Source organism: Panthera uncia, chromosome F2 (assembly GCF_023721935.1).
Source record: "Panthera uncia isolate 11264 chromosome F2, Puncia_PCG_1.0, whole genome shotgun sequence".
Classification (NCBI taxonomy): Eukaryota; Metazoa; Chordata; class Mammalia; order Carnivora; family Felidae; genus Panthera; species Panthera uncia.
In genome coordinates this window covers 19,284,471-19,306,552 of record NC_064812.1, presented here as the reverse complement: position 1 = coordinate 19,306,552, position 22,082 = coordinate 19,284,471, and the positions used below count along the sequence as shown (strand labels likewise).

General features: G+C 38.8%; 1 protein-coding gene across 5 annotated transcripts in view; it reads left to right on the top strand.

Moving 5' to 3' along the window:
• Positions 1–22,082, top strand: part of COL14A1 (collagen type XIV alpha 1 chain) — a 211,034-nt gene that overhangs the window by 111,059 nt on the left and 77,893 nt on the right. For all 5 annotated transcript variants that reach the window (XM_049632956.1, XM_049632953.1, XM_049632952.1 and 2 more), the window contains exons 25-34: positions 2,524–2,580; positions 3,960–4,099; positions 7,690–7,813; positions 8,028–8,171; positions 9,263–9,427; positions 10,012–10,050; positions 10,185–10,323; positions 14,302–14,444; positions 17,682–17,791; positions 19,846–20,004. In XM_049632956.1, coding sequence (XP_049488913.1) covers positions 2,524–2,580; positions 3,960–4,099; positions 7,690–7,813; positions 8,028–8,171; positions 9,263–9,427; positions 10,012–10,050; positions 10,185–10,323; positions 14,302–14,444; positions 17,682–17,791; positions 19,846–20,004 — 1,220 coding nt within the window. The remainder of the gene's footprint in view (positions 1–2,523; positions 2,581–3,959; positions 4,100–7,689; positions 7,814–8,027; positions 8,172–9,262; positions 9,428–10,011; positions 10,051–10,184; positions 10,324–14,301; positions 14,445–17,681; positions 17,792–19,845; positions 20,005–22,082) is intronic.

Below are 22,082 nucleotides of genomic sequence, written 5' to 3'. Positions count from 1 at the left end.
ATTTAGAGTCAAACAGGCTTGGTTGGGACTCTTTCTCACATTTACGGCCTTGGGCATTTCTACATCACTGAGCTTCTCTTTGCTCGGCAGTAAAATTTAATACCTACTATCTCATGTCATATGGTGGTGAAGATCCAAGAGAACCTGTTGAGGAAATTTTCTACCTGTATCTTATTGAACAAGTATTTGTTATCACCATGACTTTCTTCTTAGAAGTCACAAACTGATACTCATGGGTTAGATATCACCATCAGATATGTTTTCTCTGAGCCATACTTCCCTGCCCCCCGCCCCCCCAAGTTTTAAAGTATTTGTTGAAAGTTCAAAAGATTTGACAACACAGGACAGGCATATATCCTCATGGTGCTAATCTGCTGAGACCAACTGCTGTCTCTTTTTACACAGTAAATGTGCTCTCAAGTTTGCCACTCAATGTTTAGGCTAGTTCTTTGCTCATATTCATTACTTGCACGACCTCTAAAAATTTTTGAGTTTGCGATCCCTGGTCTATTTCAACTCCCCCTAACCCTAACTCCACAACTGTTAACTACCAACCCAGGGTTAATTTGGATAGCTCTGTGTGATGTAAATGTTTTCCTTATATTGGGGATGTCTATCTTCTTGTAGCTTCTACCCACTGGTTCTAGTTCAACCTTTGGAAGCAATGCAGATCAAGACTGCTCTGTCTTCTATGTGACAACTGTTCACGTATTGAAGTCAAGGGCCATCTGTATGCCACGTGGAGAATATAAATATGTGTTAATAGTTCATTGTGGTTCTTCCCACCCAAAAGATTCTTTGGCCAGATGTTCTGCCCAAACATATTGATCTGTCTGCCATTGCTTCTCATTGATTTGGTTCTTAGGATTTAGAACTTAGGATATGCCTCAATTTTCCACATTAAAGAAGATGGACAATTATAAAGATGACCCATTACTTCCACAGATTTTAAGATAAATAAATCTGGCTATGGAAGCATTTTATGGTGTTTTCAAGAGAGGTTTACAATCCTAGTTTTGGTATTAAGATAGCTCAATTTGTATTTTATTTTTGAAATGTTTTAGCTTCAAAAATTGTCTCTAAAAGATAAAAATGATGTGTGTATATATATATACATATGTATATATATATACACACATATATACATATATATACACATATATACATATATATATACATATATACATATATATACATATATATATGTATATATGTATATATATATCCATAATAATGCAACAAAGGTATAAAGCACTTTGTTGACCTCCCTCTTTCCCCATTCTTTCTTCCCAGCTTGGTCTCCTTCAAGAAATTCTACCTGATAGATTCTATCCAATCTATATCTATATAGACATATATAGATATATTGATATATATCATATATATATATATCAGATTTTTTTATGTTTCACAAATGGGATCATACCATGGTATTATATGTCTTGCTTCATTTCACATACTAATTAATCTCAGTTTCCATATCAGTAATATACAGTTATCTCATTTTTTAATGTTGATTTTACTTAAATAATTTCATTTGATTGTCTCTTAGAATTGGAAAAGACCTTAAAATTAAAATTCATCTCTTCCAACCTTCCTGCCAGTGAAGGAATTCTGTTTACAACTATCCTGAAAAATAATCAGTCTGCCTGAACTCAAATCTTTCCCGCTGTTTGGTGCTTACTATCTCCAGAGCGAATGGCTATGCTTAGTTGAGAGATTTCCCTCAAATTAAACTAAGATAATAAAAAGACATTTCTCAGTTTTTCTTAAACTTTTAGTGTCAGATGAGAATAAGAAAAGAATATAGTAACATTTAGGATGTTTACCTAATGATGCCATAATTTTTTTGCCCTTTGCCACATGAACGGCTATAATAGTCACCGCTCTCACTGAATTTTCCTCTGTTCCTTTTCGTTAACCACACTTTGCATATTACATGAACTTCTCATCCCTCCTCATCCAGGTTAAACTGATGTGGACACACGGTAGTCTCCCAATGTCCTGCCATTTGGTCCTCAGAACTGAAAGTTTTCCAGATTCAGTCTGAGCAGAACAGAGAGCAAATTAGATTCCACTGGGGACCATATCTGGGGGATGCAGGGTGAGAAAGGAGAGAGGGCTATTGAGCGAGGATTGATGGTCAGTCCTTAGTTAGGCAGAATGAAAATGACGTTTATTATATGTGTGAAAGCAGCCAGAGACTAATCTGAAATAGGTTGGCAAGATTCTTGCCTTAAATCAGCATTAGAACCACTTTGTAGTTGACAGTTTGATTGCATTGACTCCTGCTGGGTAAACTGAATTGTGGCAAAATGGTATTTCAAGCTTTCAGTCTGAGTTTTAGGGGATGGAGGGAGCCAGTTTTCACAGGCTGAGGCTGATTTATAGTAGTCGCTAAATTCTCCAAGAAGACAATAGTCAAAATCATTGACTTTCCTGAAGAACTATGATTCCATGACCTCCCTCTCTTCGCCACAGATGTGATGGCTAATTGATGTTCTCTTGCCCTCTCCTTTACAGAATCACTTCCTACAAAACCACCTACTTTTGCTCCGACCATTCCACCAGCCAAAGAAGGTAAAAGAATAATATGATAATGCTGTGATTTTAGGTTTAGGGTTTCTGTTGGGTTTGTTTATTAAACAAACATTAAAAAGTAGAAAAGAGTACAAAGAAGAAAATTAAAAACACAATTTCATATCCCAGAGGTAATTCCTTCGTGCATTTTGGTGTATTTTTGCCCTCTGATTAAGTAAAATTTTCATTTTGAGTATATTTTCAAATAGATTTTGCTCTCATTTCAAAGTTGGAATCTAATCTTGATTTAATTTTTCCTTGGACATAGAGGACGGGGTTTTCTTTAATAAGCTTATAATTAGCATATCTTGTGATCCTTTTTAGCTTTAAATTCAAACCATAAATTTATAAAATTTTATTAATCTCAGAATTTAAGAGAACAACCACACCAGATCCTGGAGTATTACCTCACCTGGAGATGGTTTATTCTATATTATAAATAGCTTTGAGGGAATAAAGTTGCACTTAATAAAATAAAAACCCAGTGTGTTTTTTTTTCCGTAAAGAAAGGAGAAAGGCACATTATCTCATAGAATATTTGTGTGCAGCTGGCCTAAGTTTAAAAGATTCAGATTATTGAAGATTAAATTGTTTGTTTCATCATAAAACAGAGTTAGCCACAATGATCCATACTAATAAGGGGAAGAGAGGCATAGATAATCTGAAACAACACAGGATACCAACAAAGGACTACTAAAAAATGCTTTCAGTAGAGTAGGTTTTTCTTGGTGTGTTTTTTGCTTGTTATGTTGAAATCAGTAATACCTACTGATAATAGTTTCCCTGGGCTAGCATTAGGGTACATTTCCTGACATGTACCTATGGGTGGCAGGAAAGTATAGAGAGAATTGTAGAGCAGGGCTGAAATCTTGCTTATGGCCTCAGCCCAAATGCATACCACGTTGTAGATTAATCTGCTTCCATTGTGTCCCGTGGTTTTCTTCTGAATTTGAATTTCTCTGAAGTTACTGACTCAATAAGCAGAGGACAGGGTGCTCAGAGTAATAGTTTGGGCTTTCTTTTAATAAGTGAGCACTAGAGAGCATTTGTTGATACTTCTGTCTCTAAATTGCTTTAGTCCCTCATTTTTCTATTCTTTCATTTTCTGTTTTTGGGGACTGAGATTGGTGGATCTTTTTTTTCCTCTTCTGATTCCACCTGTTTGATAAAAGCTTCTCAGTCGTGAATAGGAAGTTGACCATAGGAAAGAAATGATTGTCAGGAAGTGTAATGATTAAGAGCTTAGAATATTATTATTTATACCTTTTCTATGGGAATGGGCTCTAGTTACCAGAAGGAAAAGATCATCTACTTTGTTGATTTGACAACTACTATGTTTTCTCCATATCTCTGATTCAAAATTCATTCTTGGTCTTTAGTATGTAGAGCTGCCAAGGCAGACCTGGTGTTTATGGTGGATGGATCCTGGAGTATTGGAGATGAAAATTTCAATAAGATCATTAACTTTCTGTATACCACTGTTGGAGCCCTGAACAAGATTGGTGCAGATGGAACTCAAGTAAGGCTAATAGAACAATCTTTTTTTTTTAATAATTTTTTTATTAAGCTTATTTATTTATTTTGAGAGAGAGAGAGAAAGAGCAAGTGAGCATGAGTGGGGGAGGGGCAGAGAGAGAAGGAGAGAGAGAGAATTCCAAGCAGGCTCCGCACTGTCAGTGAAGAGCCCAACGTGGGGCTTGAACTCACAAACTGTGAGATCATGACCTGACCCAAAATCAAGAGCCAGATACTCAACCAACTGAGCCACCGAGGCACCCCCATAAAACAATCTTTAACTCATTCTATGTATTAAAAAAAAAGTATCCCAAGCTATTGTTAGGGCTAGTTGATATGAGTAATATAATGATCGGATTTGACCTTGAATGAGAGAATAGGCAAGTCTGAGTTTGGAAGCAGCTTACTGATGCCTGACAGAGCTTGGGAAGATGCTAATCCTTAAAAGCTATTGAATTCAGCAAACTAAGACAAGTTGGAATGGCCACATCAGTAGATGTTTATGTACACAACAAAGTAGCTCCTCTAAGGATATACCCAATATTTTCCCTGCCCTCGAGGACATTAAAATCTTGAAAGAGAGGGTTATGGCCACAAATTACTGTAGATCAAGTAACACATAAAGCAAATCAAATTTATTCATTCAATCAAATAAATATTTATTGAGGATTTATTCTGGTCAGGTAGAGTATACTGTCACAATGATCATGACAACATCCCCAGTTTCAGAGTGCTCATCTTCTTAAAGGCAGGAAGAGGATGAGGATGAGAGGCAGATGTAAAACAGGAAACAAATAAATTCATAAAGTAGGGATGCAAACAGGGTGCCTGGGTGGCTCAGTTGGTTGAGCGTCCGACTTCAGCTCAGGTCATGATCTCACAGTCCGAGAGTTTGAGCCCCAAGTCGGACTGTGTGCTGACAGCTCGGAGCCTGGAGCCTGCTTCAGATTCTGTGTCTCCCTCTCCCTCTGCCCCTCCCCCACTCACACTCTGACTCTCTCTCCTTCAAAAATAAATAAACATGAAAAAAAATTTAAAAAGTAGGGATGCAAGCTATGAAAACAGTTATATGATTTAAGTTCACTGAAGATTCTTTTAAACTGCGTGGTCAGCAAAGACCTCTTTGAAAGGTGGCCTCCAAACTGAGATGTGGATGATGTGAGGAGGAGCCCGAAAATAGAATTTCCAGAAAGGGAAGGTAGGAAGTACAAAGGGCCCAAGATGAAAATGAGTTTTGGGGCTTCAGATGCTAAAACTTGTGGCTAGGACATAGTGGGTAGGCATGTAGGGGGTAGGAAACAAGGTGGAAGAAAAAGAGAAAGCCAGATCATCTTAATTCTTGTGAAACATTGAAGGAATTGATGTCATCACAAATGCGGTGGGAAGCCGCTAGAAAGCTTTAAGGAGAGATCCGATGTGTTGTTTTTTTTTTTAAATGTTTATTTACTTTCGAGAGATAGGGAAGAGCATGAGCAGGGGAGGGGCAGAGAGAGAGAGAGACACAGAATCCACAGCAGGCTCCAGGCTCTGAGCTGTCAGCACAGGGCCTGATGCAGGGCTCGAACTCACCAACCGTCAGATCATGACCTGAGCCGAAGCCAGATGCTCAACCGACTGAGCCACCCAGGCGCCCCCCGGTGTGCTTTTTCAAAAAAGGTCATTTTTGGCTTTTGTGGAGGGAATAGTCACACGGGTAAGAATAAGAGTGGAAGCGGCAAGACTCTTTGGGATGCTGCTCTCATGGTCCAGCGCAGAGATGAGGGAGGCCTGGGGGTGGGTGGTAGCAAGGAGATGCATGGATAGGAACAGATTTGGAATAGATTATGAAGGAATGGCTAGGAACGTGGGATGTAAGGGGAACCATAAGAGAGAAATAGATAAAGTGCTGAGGCATTTCGGGGAAGAAGAAACTTGTTGGGAAAAGCAGAGACAGGGCCAGTTCTCTAGAGATGGTGGTCTCCTCGGCTGTGGACCTTGATAAGCCGGTGGCAACTGAAGTCTCACATGATCAAAGAAAGCACTTTGAAGATGCTGTATTTACTCCCTCCATCATCATTCTGAAAAACAAACAAAACCCCAATAAATTAAAAGTGGCTCCAGAGTTCCACTGGAATAAAAGCAAACTGTAAGAAATGAAGCCAGGGAGGTTTTTATTGCAGTATTTAAGAACACAGATTTTGAAGTAGGATTTATCTGGCTTTGACTGTGGGTTCTGCCAGTGGCCACTTTTGGGATTTGGGGTAAGGTAAGGGGCTTTTGAGTGCCTCCATCTCCTCGTGTGCAAAACAGTGGAAGAGTAGTAATTACTTTACAGGTTTGCTTCATGAGGAAAGCCTTGTAAATAATCCACCGCCAATTATCTGACATTTGTCCAATTACAGGGGTGCTTTTTTTCCATCTGTCAAATGACATAGCAAAAGGCCTACATACTATAGAGAGAGTTTTGTGTGAGCCCAAGGGAGATTTTTAGAGATTAACTGCTTCCACAGGGCGCCTGGTTGGCTCAGTCAGTTAAGCATCTGACTGGCTCAGGTAATGCTCTCACGGCTCTGGAGTTCAAACCCCATGTCAGGATCTGTGCTGACAGCTCAGAGCCTGGAGCCTGCATCAGATTCTGTGTCTCCCTCTCTCTCTGCCCCTCCCCTGCTGACAGTCTGTCTCCCTCTGAAAAATAAATAAACATTAAAAAATTTAAAAATAATATAAAATAAATTGCTTCCATGGAATATTACTCAGTGATCAAAAAAGAATGAAATCTTGCCATTTGCAACAACATGGATGGAACTAGATTAGAGTGTATTATACTAAGTGAAATAAGTCAGTCAGAGAAAGACAAATCTAAGATTTCACGCATGTGTGGAATTTAAGAAACAAAACATATGAACATAGGGGAAGGGAAGGAAAAATAAGATAAAGACAGAGAGGGAAACAAACCATAAAAGACTCTTAAATACAGAGAACAAACTGAGGGTTGATGGAGGGGAGGTGGGTGGGGGGATGAGCTAATTGGTGATGGGCATTAAGAAGGGCACTTCTCGGGATGAGCACTGGGTGTTACATGTAAGTGATGAATCACTAAATTCTATTCCTGAAATCATTATTACACTATATGTTAACTAACTTGGATTTAAATTTAAAAAGATAATAATAAAATAAAATAAAACAAAATAGACTGTTTCCTGGGGCGTCTGGGTGGCTCAGTTGTAAAGTGTCTGATTATTGATTTCAGCTCAGGTTATGATCTCACAATTCGTGGGCTTGAACCCTGTGTAGGGCTCAGCGCTGACAGCGTGGAGCCTGCTTGGGATTCTCTCTCTCCTTCTCTATGCCCTTCCGCCACTCTTTCTCTCTCTCTCTCAAAATAAATAAATAAACTTAAAAAAACTGCTTCTTGAAAAATACTTAGAGAACAAACATGCTCTTTAATGTGTTGTCAGATTTGGTATGTAACCTGTGTAAAATTTTAAGCCAAGGAAATTGTGTTTGGGTTAAAAAGGAAATTAAAATTATAGGTGAATCATGCCATTGTGTGTGCTCTTTGGCCCAGGGAAAGTTCTTTATATATGTGAAAACAAATACATCTTCTCTCTCCAGGTTGCAATCGTTCAGTTCACTGATGACCCCAGAACAGAATTTAAACTAAACGCCTACCAAACCAAAGAGACCCTTCTTGATGCAATTAAACATATTTCATACAAAGGAGGAAATACCAAAACAGGTAAGAACAACAACAACAACAACAAAAACTCAGCAAAGACCCAAAGTAATTAATTACTAGTAATTACTGATATGACAATTTTGGAGGCATAGTAATATAGATTTTTTTGAAAAAGATTTTTCACTTATCTAAGAATTTCCTTCCCACCCTTCCCTCCCCAGCAAAACAAAAGTGGGAAGGAATAAAATTGAACTGTTGTCTTCCTTTGTTTCAGGAAAAGCAATCAAGCATGTCCGAGATAGTCTGTTTACTGCAGAGTCAGGTACCAGGAGAGGCATCCCAAAGGTCATCGTGGTCATAACTGATGGCAGGTCACAAGATGATGTGAACAAAATCTCTGGGGAGATGCAATCAAATGGTAAGTTTTACACAGATAAATAGTAGTGGCCACCAGTCATGTTGCCATTGTTTGTGGGTACAAATTTATAGGCTACATCGGAATGACTTTAATGTTTCTAAATCTTTCTTAATATTTAATCTAAACCTTTCTTAATATTAACTGGACAATGTAGTTTTTAAAAACTTTCCAGGTTATAAATCTATTATTTTGCTGTATTTTCCCTAATACTTTATTTACATACAGGACACCCTATATAAGAAATTATAGCAATTAAGTGCATTACTGTGAAAAGGCCCATTATAAAGGGCCAGGGAGGGACCCTGATCGCAGGAACTCCTCAAGCCTCCTCATCTGTAAAATGGAAATTCTCCTTGAATTATCATGAAGATTACATTATTTTTTTAAATTTCTTTTTTAATGTTTATTTTTGAGAGAGAGAGAGAAAGAGAGACAGAGACAGAGCGTGAGCCGGGGAGGGGCAGAGAGAGAGGGAGACACAGAACCCAAAGCAGGCTCCAGGCTCTGAGCTGTCAGCACAGAGCCCAATGTGGGGCTCAAACTAACAAACCATGAGATCATGACTTGAGCTGAAGTAGGACGCGTAACCGACTGAGCCACCCAGGCGCCCTGAAGATTACATTATTTAAGACATGCCTGGCAAATAGTAGGTTAATATTTATTTGCATTGAAGCATGACCCATTTCAGGCTGCTAAACCTATTAATATCTGGGCTTTTACATGGAAAAAAGAAAACTAAGATAAAGTTTCTCTGTTTCAACTCCATTTCATCCCATAAATCTTAAAATAATTATTATATATATGTAGAATAAAGATGTTCCTCCAATGGCAACGATATCGTCTCAAGCACTAATTGGGGCATTGACCACCCTGGGTTTCTTTAAGATGGAAAACCGCCTCAGGGATGATGGAGTCATCATCATGTAGTGAAATATGTGCATGCAGAATTCTGGTGGACTGTGGAAAATGACTTTTCCACCCCCCACCCGGCCTCCTTCATAAGCACATTTTAAATATTGGAACGTGTCTTACATTGCATTATTTGTATCTTGTACAGTTTGAAGTAATCGAAATCCCTTCCCCTTCCCCAGGCTACAGCATCTTTGCTGTTGGTGTGGCCGATGCGGATTACTCAGAGCTGGTTAGCATTGGCAGCAAGCCCAGCTCACGGCATGTCTTCTTCGTGGATGACTTTGACGCCTTTAAGAAAATTGAAGATGAGTTGATTACTTTTGTCTGTGAAACCGCATCAGCAAGTTAGTTCTTTGGAATTTGTACTTCACTCATGTTGCTTAATGGTTGAAATATTTAATACCGGTTAAATCATGAGTCCTGTCTTGATCCAAGGAAAGGGTATTGACTCGCAAGCTGTTTATTATGCGGACATGAAGTTTTGTGGTTTTGAGCATTGGGAAGTAAACCTCCCCTCTCCCTGTTTTCGGGTTTTAGGTAAAGACTTTTCCTAATGAGGGGAGAGTCTGTGCCTAAAAACAGCCCTGCTTAAAAGCTGCAGCAAATGGTTTCAAATGTATTAAGACTGCTCATCAGGGTAGCACATTAGAAGTGAGACTTCTCCCAACACGTGCTCTCAAGAGACCACCATAGATTTTAATAGACGCTTGAGAGGAGAAGGAAGCCTTGTCCTTTTGGTTGTAATGGGCCAAGCGAGAGCATTTCAGTCTTTAGGAATCCACAGAAAACCATACCCACATCTGGTTTGGATTCCCTTCACAGTTGACTTCCGCAAAGATTATGTTAGCTTCCTGTTCTGAGGATGGGGAAAGAATATGTTTGGAAAATATCTAAATTAGTGTTTTATATTGTTTGTTTCATTTCCTAGCCTGCCCACTGGTGTTCAAGGATGGCATTGATCTTGCAGGTATGCATTACCACAATTTTTCCAAAAGCAAATACATTAGCTCTCATTTGGGGTCCAGAATTTTTTCATAGACTGATTTTGAAATTTAAAATCCTTAAATGCCTGTGTTTTTCTTTCTTTCTCTCTCTTTTTAGGATTTAAGATGATGGAAATGTTTGGTTTGGTTGAAAAGGATTTTTCATCTGTGGAAGGGGTTTCTATGGAGCCTGGTACCTTCAATGTGTATCCCTGTTACCGAATTCATAAAGATGCCTTGGTTTCCCAGCCAACCAAGTACGTTTCCATTGCAAGATGTTAAAGCCAATCATTTGTTACTATAGCTCAACGTGAAAATTGTGTCAACTTGAAATATGCTATAATAGTTCCCAGTAGGATTTTCCATGATGATAAAAACAGGTGATGTTCAGATTGCTTTGTTTAGGAACCTCAGACTCATGCATAATCCTGGTTGAATTTTAATATCTGTTAGTCTGAGGAAATGTATATAGATAGCTTACACTTACCTAGAGCTGCTGTATACCAGGCATCATTCTAAGTGATTATGTATATTAACTCACTCAAAGATCCAAACATTTCTATGGATTAGATTCAGTTATTGTCTCAATTCTGCAAGTAATAAAACTGAAGCACAAAGAAGCTAAAAGACTTGAATGAGATCACATGGTTTGTTTACTGAAAATACTGGGATTTGCACTTGGCAATCAGGCCCCAGAGCCCACACCCTGAACCATTTCATGCCAGTGCCGTGAATTCAGCTGATTTTTAATCTTTGAGAGATCACAACAGCAACTCCATATAGTTGAAAAGTAGTGTCGGGATTATGTAAAAATCACGTTATCTACTCGCTTTACAGTTTGTGATGCACCTACGGATTCTTGCCCATTTATAGCAATTCTGCAAACTCTGGGGGTACTTGAGATTGCAGGTTGGGAATTCCTGGTTCAAGGAATCATCTCTCAAGATGTTGGATATTTTACATTCCAAATCAACATTTGTTTTTGTCTCCAAATGCCTTCGGTATTGTAATGTGAAACATTTTCAAAGTCCAGATTTTGATGTAGTGCACGCGTGTGCATGAAAAAATGGGAGAGAACGTATTAGAGTATTAAACTCATCTATCCAATTTATCCACAAGTTGCTTTTCCATCTTCTTCAAAATATTATTTATTAAATTCTAGCCTATTACAGTAGTATCCAAATTATTGTGTTGTGCTTCATTTGGGGGAATAATAGTTGAAATGAGGTCTCTATTAGTAATTTAAACTATTTACTGTTAAAAGTATAGCTTCATTTTCTAGAAAATTGTTATAAATGCCTTTGACCTATATAGAATATATGTGGTTTTCGTTTTTTGTTTTCTTTTTTTACGTAGTCTAGGAATGAATATTAAATTTGTTTTTACATTTATTTATTTTTGAGAGACAGAGAGAAACAGAGCACAAGTGGGGGAGGGGCAGAGAGAGAGGGAGACCCAGAATCTGAAGCAGGCTCCAGGCTCTGAGCCGTCAGCCCAGGGCCCGATGCGGGGCTTGAACTCACGAACCGTGAGATCATGACCTGAGCCGAAGTCGGACGCTCAACCGACTGAGCCACCCAGGAGCCCCTAGGAGTGAATATTAAAATGGATATTTGAAAAGTTCTTCCTGGAAGCCTAGCCAAAAATGAGAATTGTCAAAGGGAAGATCCTCTGCCCCACTGAAATGGCTCATCCAGTGGGCAATGCCGTCCAGTTGCTAAATCCATTCAATGGCTCCCAGCCCTCATCTCACTCCACCTGTCACCAGCATTTGACAATTTCTCACTTCCTCCTCCAGGTTTCACTCTCCTCATTGGACTTCTGGGACACACCCTCTTGAGCTTCTGTCTACATTACTGGCTGTTCCAGTTCAGTGCTGCCTCTTCTTGCCTCCACTTCTTCATGTTGGAGGGATTAGGCCTGGATCCTTGTTTTCCCTGTCTATACCCTGATGATCTTTTGAATAGTATTCAGCATTGTTTATATGCCAATGACTCCTAAATTTGTATTTCCAGTCTAGACCTATTTCCCCAATTTAGACCTGTGTGTGTAATGGTGTACTAGACATCTTGCTTGGATATCTAAATGGGCATTTCAAACTTTGCATGTTCAAGACCACATCCCTGACCCTCACTCCAGAACCAGCTTCACTTATTACCTTTTTCATCTTAATGGCAACTACATGTAATTAGTTTCTCATGCAAAATATTTGACTCTTGCTCTCATGCTCTATATCCATTCTACTGAGGAATCCTGTTGTCTGTGCCTTCTCATCACCTCCATTGCCTTCACCCCATATGAGGCACTGTCATCTCACCCCTAGATCACTGAAGCAGGCTTTTAATGCTTCCTGCTCCTACTTTTGCTTTCCCAGAGTCTATTCCCCAGGAAGCAGTCAGAATGATTCTTTTAAAATGTAAATCATGCCATTCCAAAATCTGAAATTGATTCTCCATTCCCCTTGAATTAAAAGTCAAAGCTCTTGAATGGCCCATCTGGCTCAACCTTATCTGGGTACCTATCACCTCTTTGACTTTACTTCCTCTTCTTACCAGTCTCCTTCAGTCCATTCTCCAGACACATCAGGCACACTCCGTTTTGGTGTCTTTGTAGTAGGTGGATGTCTTTGTCTTCTTTGAGTTTTTCTTCAGATATAACCTTTTCAATGAACCTTTGCTCAAATGTAACCTTCTCAATGATCTTTGAAGTGAAACCAGCAGTGATGACTTCAATTAACATTGCAAAATAGTACAGCATTCCCAATCCCTATTAAACAGCTCTATTGTTCTTGTTTTGTTTTTTGTATGGCATGTTTGCCTTCTAATACACTGTTTAATCCACGCTGCTGGAATTTAATGTTTCTACAAAGAGAGGAACATTGTTGGTTTTATTCATTGACATAGCTTAAGTGCCTATTACAATGTCTGGCACATAGTAGGCACACAATAAATGTTACATGAATGAATGAACTAATATATAAACAAAATGAATGAAATGAAACATTTTTATCTATTCAAATCAAACTTTCATTTTCAAATTCATGCTAAATTCCCATATTCTCAAATTTATCCACTGTAATGGGGCTCCTACATGTGGAAAGGGCTCTATTTGTTGCTTCAAGGAAAAAGTTTAAAGTATATAAGAGATCCACTTAATTGTTAGAGAGAGATAAGCTGGCGTAGCAGGTGTGGTTTCCTGGAGGCAGATCCAGAGGTGGAGACAAGGATGCAAGGAAGTTGACATGGGTATACTCTCCTGCAAGGGAACAGAAAGAGGTGAGATGAGACAAAAGAGAGAAATGATGCTATGAAGCAATATCAGTGAGACTCTCAGTTGTTCCACATACAGGAGTTCTGAAAATGGAGCTACCTCGACTGGAATGAGAGGCTCTGGTCTTCATATGCCCTCAAACACCAGCTATTGAAACAGCTGCCAAAAAAAAGTTGGCATGACTTTGGGGGAGGCTTTTCTTCTGCTGAGGCAGTTTTAGAAGCAAGTTGGTATTCGAGAGTTGTCTACACACATCACTCCCAGAAGCAGGAGTTACATATTCTCAATTCTTGAAGGTAGATCTGGAATGGTACATCCCAGCATGAAGCATGGACAAGAATGCAACTAACTACAACTTACAGTAGAAAGTGCAAATGTCTTTATAAAACGACTGTAGTTGAGATGAGCACTAGGTGTTATATGTAAGTGATGAATCACTGAATTCTACTCCTGAAACCATTATTACATGATATGATAACTAACTTGGACTTAAATAAAATGAAAAATAAATAAATAAAAAGTCTGTACATAAACATTATTTATAATACCAAAACTTTTGAAATGACTTAAATGTTTGATAAGAAGTGACCAGTTAGATAAATTACAGAACAGCCAGACAAGAAAAGATTGTACAGACGTTAAACATCATACTTTAAAAAAAAAAAAATTGAAGGAAATACGAACGGTGTAGTAATTGCTGCTAAGACGAAAGAAGGGGTAGCATTATATAGATTGGAGAAATACTTACAGACATTCATATAGATTGGAGAAATACTTACAGACATTCTTTAAAAACTGGAGGGAAATGTACCGCATCAAAACAGTGGTCACCTCCATGGGATTAATGGTGATCTGTTATTTTTTTTTCTGTTTTTCCTAAATGTTTTAAGTGTATTTGCTTTTATAATCAGATAAATAACTTTTTTTAAAGGGATGCAATAAATGTTTTTTTTCCCATTTTTCAGGTATTTGCATCCAGAAGGATTGCCCTCTGACTACACAATGAGTTTTCTATTCCGGATTCTTCCTGACACTCCAGAAGAGCCATTTGCTCTTTGGGAGATTTTAAATAAAAATTCTGACCCATTGGTTGGAGTCATTTTGGATAGTAAGTGTATCTATTTACATATTTGCACCCACATGTGTGAGTAGTGTGTATAACATACCATGCTGTCTTGCCTGTTTTGTGTATGATTGGCCTTGAAGAGCATGGGTTTGAACTGCCTGAGTCCACTTCCACAAGGATATTTTTTGGTAAATGTAGCGCAATATTGTAAGCACGTTTTCTCTTCCTTATAATTTTCTTCATAACATTTTATTTTCTCTAGCTTCCTTTATTGTAGGAATACAATATATAATACCTAGAACATACAGAATATGTGTTGATGGACTGTTTGTGTTAGAAGTAAGGCTTCTGGCCAACAGTAGGCTATGTGTAGTGAAGTTTGGGGGAGTCAAAATTTACATGTAGATTTTCTGCTACTTGGGGTGTTGGTGGCCCTAACCCTCACATTATTCAAGGGTCAATTATATATTGTAGAGTAACTCATTTATCTTAAACCCTGAGTAAATACTGACAACAAATTATGTGCCAGTTGATTCATTCACTGATCCACTCATTCTTTCAACAAACATTCATTGAGTTTCTACTATGTGCCAGCGTTAGGCTCTGGGATTCGGTAGTGGGCAAGGTAGAGAGAGAGAGACAATTACTGAGATAGTAAAGATTTTCGGAAGAGCAAAGTTGATGGTGGGGGAATGGGGAAGGCCAGTGGGAGGGGAGAAACCAGAATCATTTTTTGTACATGGATATGATAAGTGGAAGATTCTTCTTTTGGGGTTTCTTGACCCAGTTCCAGTGTGTGTGTGGGAGGGGTGTCGGGAGGGTGGAGAGTTTTGCACACAACATCAAACAGTTCTCAGATACCAGCAGGATGTCTGAGAATTCAGCTCAATTCTAGTACTGTCAACCCAGACATAGCATCAGATTCCGTAGGTTAACGGTTCAGTCCCATAAGACTGTATCCTGCCACCCCTCTTTCAGACTCCAGTTGCAAGCCAGGCTGTTACCTGTGTTTCTGGTTGGCTACAAACAGAAGTTTTCCCGCAACACCCCCCCCCCCCCGCCCCCTGCCCAAAGAAAATCAATCAATCAATCAATCCCACGAGCTTGTCCTTGGATTTGATTAATTTGCTAGAGTGGCTCATGGAACTCAGAGAAACATTTTGCCTGCTAGATTACTGCTTTGTTATGAAAGGATATAGCTCAGGGACAGCCAGGTGAAACAGATGCATACGGCCAGCTATGTGGGAAGAGGCACAGAGGTTCTATGCCCTCTCCAGGCATTCCACTTTCCCTAGTCTCCATGTAGTCAGCAACCTAAAAGCTCTCTGAACCCTGTTGTTTGGGTTTTTATGAGGTTTCATTAAACAGGCGTGATTTATTAAATCATTGGCCATTGGCAATTGAACTCAATTTCTAGCAACTCTCCACTCCCAAGAGGTGGGGGAAGAAGTGGGATTGAAGGTTCCAACTGTAATCACAGGATTGGTTCTCTTGGCAATCAGCCCTCCATCCTTAGGTTGCCTAAGGGCTTTCCAAAAGTTACCTCATTAATGTAACAAAAGACATCTTTGTAGCTCTTATCACAGAAAATTCCAAGTGCTTTAGAAGCTGTGAGCCAGGCACCATGGACCAAGACCAAATACATATGAGAAATACTTATTTGTTCATCCGAATGACCAAATATATATCACAGTGCCTATTTCATATCCCAGAAAAAAATGCCAGATTTGCAGCAACATATTTGGGGAAGAATTCTGGGATGGGGATATAAATTTGCAAGTTGTATATGTGTGGCATATAAGCCATGATACTGTGTGAGATCATCTAGAGAGTGAGTGGGAAGAGAAGAGGTCTGAAGACAGGGGCATCCCATTGTTTGGAGGTTAGAAAGTTGAGGGGAGCCAGTGAAAGAAGCTTCTCAATCATATGCTCTTGGATGTCACCCATGATGATCATTTAAGAGGATCATCAGGTTTTCGGTTAATGTCACTAAGTTTTCTAAAGACGTTTTTAGTTTAGGATTCCAATCAAGCTAGGAACCAAAATTTGGTGGCTATTGTTAGGTGCTAACTCACAGCCAAATATGATATTGTGAAAGCATTTTGCATGCATACTGAAACTAAGGGAAAGCCGTAGATTAAAGGGGTATAAATAATAAGCTCCCTATGCACATGAAACTTAAAAACCAAGAAATCTCTCAAAATGATTAAGACTAGCTCGTTCCCTTTGATATCACAATCAATAATTACCATGTAACCTAGGAATTAATTAGTGAAAAAAATGCCTTTTTTTATTTTTTGTGATATAATATTCCTTGTAACATGAAATCCTGAAGATTAGGAAGATTTCGTTTGTTTGTGGATTTAGTTTATTCATAGTAAAAGGCATGCTGGAATATCCCTCTTCTGGAACAGTATAAATTGCATGTCCTAGAAAAGCTGGTTGCTCCAGTGGGTCAATAAAGCAAAGGGTCTGGTTTCTAGGTCTTAAGATATGATTAGCTTTATTCTCCCTTTTTGTCTGCCTCTAGTCCCAGCTTCAGACAACCGTCCCTGAGCAAGGTGTTGGGGATGAAAGTACAGGGAAGAAAGTACAGAGGAAGAGTATGTGTAGGGGCCCAGCCTCACCATCATCCCACATGGCTAACTGGCCAGCTGAAAGCCTGGGGCAACCCAAGGACTATAGATCATTTCCGTACTTACTCATCTCTCTGTTCTAAACACAGCCTTAAGGGACGCCTGGGTGCCTTCGTCGGGGCTCAGGTTGTGATCTCACAGTTTATGTGTTCAAGTCCTGCGTCAGGCTCTGTGCTGACAGCTCAGAGCCTGGAGCCTGCTTCAGATTCTATATCTCCCTCTCTCTCTCCTCCTCCTCTCCTGCTCATGCTCTGTCTGTCTCTCTCTCTCTCAAAAATAAATAAGCATTACAAAAAAATTTTTAAATATAGCCTCAAAACAAAGGATGCATTATTTTCAGTCTTGAATTTTTTGTAAAAAAATTAAAAAAAAATTTTATGTGTTTATTTTATTACTTATTTTTGAGAGAGAGACAGAGTGTGAGTGGGGGAGTAGCAGAGAGGGAGACACAGAATCTGAAGCAGGCTCCAGGCTCCGAGCTGTCAGCACAGAGCCCGACGTGGGGCTCGAATCCACCAACCACATGATCATGACCTGAGCCAAAGTAGGATGCTTAACCGACTGAGCCACCCAGGCAACTTGAATTTTAGAAAAATTATTTACCCATTATAATACTTTTTAAACTTTATTTTTCTTTGATTAGATGGTGGTAAAACCTTAACATATTTCAACTATGACTACAGTGGGGATTTTCAAACGGTTACTTTTGAAGGACCTGAAATTAGGAAAATTTTCCATGGCAGCTTTCACAAGGTGAGTAATGCTTTGTACACATATTTTCTTTGTTTGCTGTGTGCAAAGCAACACAGACGTATATTCTTTATTCTATTTGTTGTGGACCAAGCAGCAGAGAAGTGTAAAAAAAAAAATCCCACGGAACTTTGGATCTCATATTTTCATTGGAGTAAGAATTATCTGTGGGCTTATTCTGGTTTGGTAGTTCTAAGATGCGACCCCAAGCTGTGCATTTTTATCAGGTACCCAAAAAGTGGTCCAGGCCCACACTTGGAGGAACAATTACAGGGTACTGTATTACTAGGAGGACAGTTGTTAATTTGCTACATGATGTGTGATGTGGAGAGGATTGCTGGTCTACCCAGCCACCAGTGTAGATGAAAGCCCAGTCAGCTAAATCATGTTAAAACGTGAAGATAGTTTGTACTGATATTTTTACACAGATAACCCCTCACTACCATTATAAAAGTTATTGTGAGGAAGAATTTTGTAAAACCTGACTGACTGTAGTTCTCATTTCTACCTGGTATTTGTGATAGAACTCTGCCCCTTACCACCTCGTATCTCTGAAACACTTAGTTTTGGGGTTGCAAGAGTAGATCCCACATTTACTGTTTCCTTTGTGCTTAGCAAATGACCCCACTGATCTCTGGGCTGTGAAGGAATGCAGTCTGCCAAGACCACAGGGAGAGCAGCATTTAGAGGTGGTGCTGCAAAAAGCCTTGCCTCTTGACCCTCCTTGTGTGTTCAGTGAAGGAAGGGATGTTGCAAGCAGTCTTCCTCTTGGCTTCTGTCTCCTGACCTAGATCACGGTCAAGTCCTAACTGACACAACTTTGCTACTTTTTGGAGTTTCAACTACCATAGCTGCATAAGAACAACTGCATACCAACGTTCTTAATCGTCTTTGCACAAAAAAAGTTGCATACAAAAAACTGTTTATGTTTAAAAGAACTGTACAACCAGAAGTAAAGTATCTTAAAAACATGAGATGCAGGTAGAGATTTATTAGTTCATGATTCAAAATAGTTCCATTAGCATCTCTTTGGATTTATTGTCATTTACTCACCACATTCCTCTTGGTATGATTCGTTCTTGGTTAAGCAGAGTCTATTGCAAAGCGGTCAAGAAAAATTATAAGGGAGATGAAAGCATGTGAGATCCGTGAGTATTAAAAACCACATGGCCGGGGGTTCCTGAGACTGCTGCTTTGGATTCTGTGTCTCCCCCTCTCTCTGTTCCTCCCCTGCTCGCTCTCTCTCTGTCTCAAAAATAAAAAAGGTAACACACATTTTTACAAATCCTTACAAAGAATGTATACACTCCTGAATATATTACTATGGATCTGAAAATTCTAGAAATTTCACTTTGAGAAAATTGTGCCACACATTAAGCCAAAAGGCTTTATTTCTTTTGGTCCTGGAGTCACCAGAAAGAATTCCTCCTTCCTCTTTAGATTCTACATCTCCTCTCTTCATCTTAAATTAAATAAGTATTATGAAAATGAGGTTTGCGAACAACTGGAAGGTACCATAGATAACTTTTGCTGGTAAATCAGTTAGCATTTTTTATTTTAATATTTTCATGTTCATTTCCACGTGCATTCAGAAAAGGTGTAACTAGTGCACCCATCCTGTCATTTCAGGATATTGCTGCTTTAAACATGTTTTTAAAATTTTTTAATGTTTATTTTATTTCTGAGGGAGAGAGAGAGAGAGAGAGAGAGAAACAGAGCATGAGTGGGGAAAGGCAGAGAGAAAGGGAGGCACAGAATCTGAAGCAGGCTCCCAGGCACCCCAGGATATTGCTGCTTTAAAGAAACACTAGATTGGGAATGCTTTTGAAGTCATTTTGAAAGAAAATGTTAATTAAATAAAGATAGAAGTGCTACCTGAATGTGGGACAGTCATGGTGGTAGTAAAAGTAGAACCTTTCTCTTGTAGCAAAATGCATAGTGCCAGAATTCCTTCCCTTCCCTTTCCTACTTTTTAGTGATGAATCATGCAGTTATGTAAGTTTGGTTGATATTTCTTCCTGCCTCTTACCTCCTGAAACATCTTTACCTTTATCCAGATACACATTGTTGTCAGCAAGACTCTGGTCCAAGTGGTTATTGACTGCAAGCACGTGGCTGAGAAGGCAATAAATGCCTCAGCTAATATCACGTTGGATGGTGTTGAAGTCCTGGGAAGAATGGTCAGATCAAGGGGACCAAATGGAAATTCTGCACCAGTAAGTGGATAAACAAGTGAAGCTGTGCTATTATAGGGGGAAAACAAGGGTTTTCCAGGGGGGAAATTTGGTAAGAGAATGGATGGATGGATGGATGGATGGATGGATGGATGGATAGATGGATGGTTGGGTAAATAGATAACAGCCTCTTTAAATGAATGAAAATATACATTCGAAGTTCTTGGCAGTAAACCTCTGCTATATTGTAATAAGGATAATGTTCCAGGAATTAGACTAGTGTGTTTTCTAAAGGCATTTTAAAATGCATATGGTAAAATATTCATCAAATGGTTTATGGCATAAATGGTTTGTTAATGAGAATTGAAAGTGTAAATCAGACCTCTAAATAAGCAAATATAAATTCGTACAAAATATATGACTATAATACACAGGAGATTTATGTAAATTTCTCATTTGGGTTAGATTTGGGCATTTTTAAATGAGATTTTTATTATTGGTAATGTGAAGTTTACCCTTTAATCATTAAGTTATTTAAGTAACAAATCATTTTAAGACAATATATTTTCATCATATAACATAGAATTTAAGACTAGGAGACTTCCAATTGGCAAAGAAATCACATTCCTTTCTTTCACTACCCACAAAAAAGAATAGTATACACAAGCTTTTGTTTTTACACCTTGTGTTCACAGCTAATTAGCTACATTCTCTAATTTGAGTCATTCTATAATTAGAACCAATTAGCCTAGAAGGCATTTTATTCTTGGAAGCAATTCCAACTATTTTAATGAACATTTCTATGTAACAGAATAATCAAGTTAATTATGAGTCGCTATTATTTTATTGTCTTCCGCTTTCTAGATTTGTAGAACTAGCCAGCAATATGGAACTGGAGAATGCCTTGATGGTTTTCAAAGTCTTTCTAAGCTGAAGATCACTTTATACAAATGAAATCTTCTAGTATGTCAAATAAATAAATAAGATTAAAACAGTCTCATGCTAATTGAAGGGGAGAGAGGACATGGAGGAGCAGGTGTCCCCACCCTTCAAAGCAGTTCTGTTCAAAACAGTTTCAGAGTGGTCAAGTGATTTCCTCCGGGACACTTCGCTATTTAGTGGCATTTCTCTTTGTAACAATACAAGGGAAATCTTTGTGTATATAGGGAAACCTTAATGCTTTCAGACCTTGAGAGATGTGTGCTGATTAGCTTAACAATTAGTGTTGATGTGTCTTTAAAAATACTTTTGTTTCTACTTTCCTTTGGAGAAGCATGGATTAGATGTTCAGAAAGAGAGACTATGAAAGCTATGGAAGGCTCTCTTATTTTCGGTTATGGTAAGGGACTTTTAAGAATGCTTACATTAGTGCAATTGTTGGGTCATAGGGTAATTCTATTTTTAATTTTTGAGGAACCTCCATATTGATGGGCAGTAAGGAGTGTTGGGATGAGCACTGGGTGTCATATGTAAGTGATGAATCACTGGGTTCTACTCTTGAAACCATTACTACACTGTATGTTAACTAACTTGAATTTAAGTAAATAAATTTTTAAAAAGTACGTTTACATTATAACCTTTTGCAAGGATAGTGCCCAAAGTGAAGAAGGAAGCCCTGTGCTCCTCCCAAAGCCGAAGTCAAAACAAAGACTTTGAGGGCCAAGAAAGCAGTGCTGAAAGGCATCCACAAACACATACACACACATACACACGCACTTCCTAACCTTCTGAGGGTCCAAGACATTGTCTCCAAAGGCAGCCCAAATATCCTCAAAAGAGTGCCCCCAGGAGAAACAGGCTTGACCAATATGCCATCATCAAGTTCCCCCTGACCACCAAGTCAGCTATCAAGAAAATAAAAGTCAACAACACCCTTGTGTTCATTGTGGAAATCAAGGCCAACAAGCACCAGATCAAACAGACTGAAGAAGCTATATGGCATTGTCTTGGCCAAAGTCGACACCCTGATCAGGTCCAATGGAGAGAAGAAGGCATATGTTTGAATGACTCCTGATTATAATGCTTTCAATGTTGCCAACAAAATTGGGAACATCTAAACTGAGTCCAGCTGGCTAAATCTAAATACAGGTTTTTTTACCATAAAAACAAGAATGTTTACA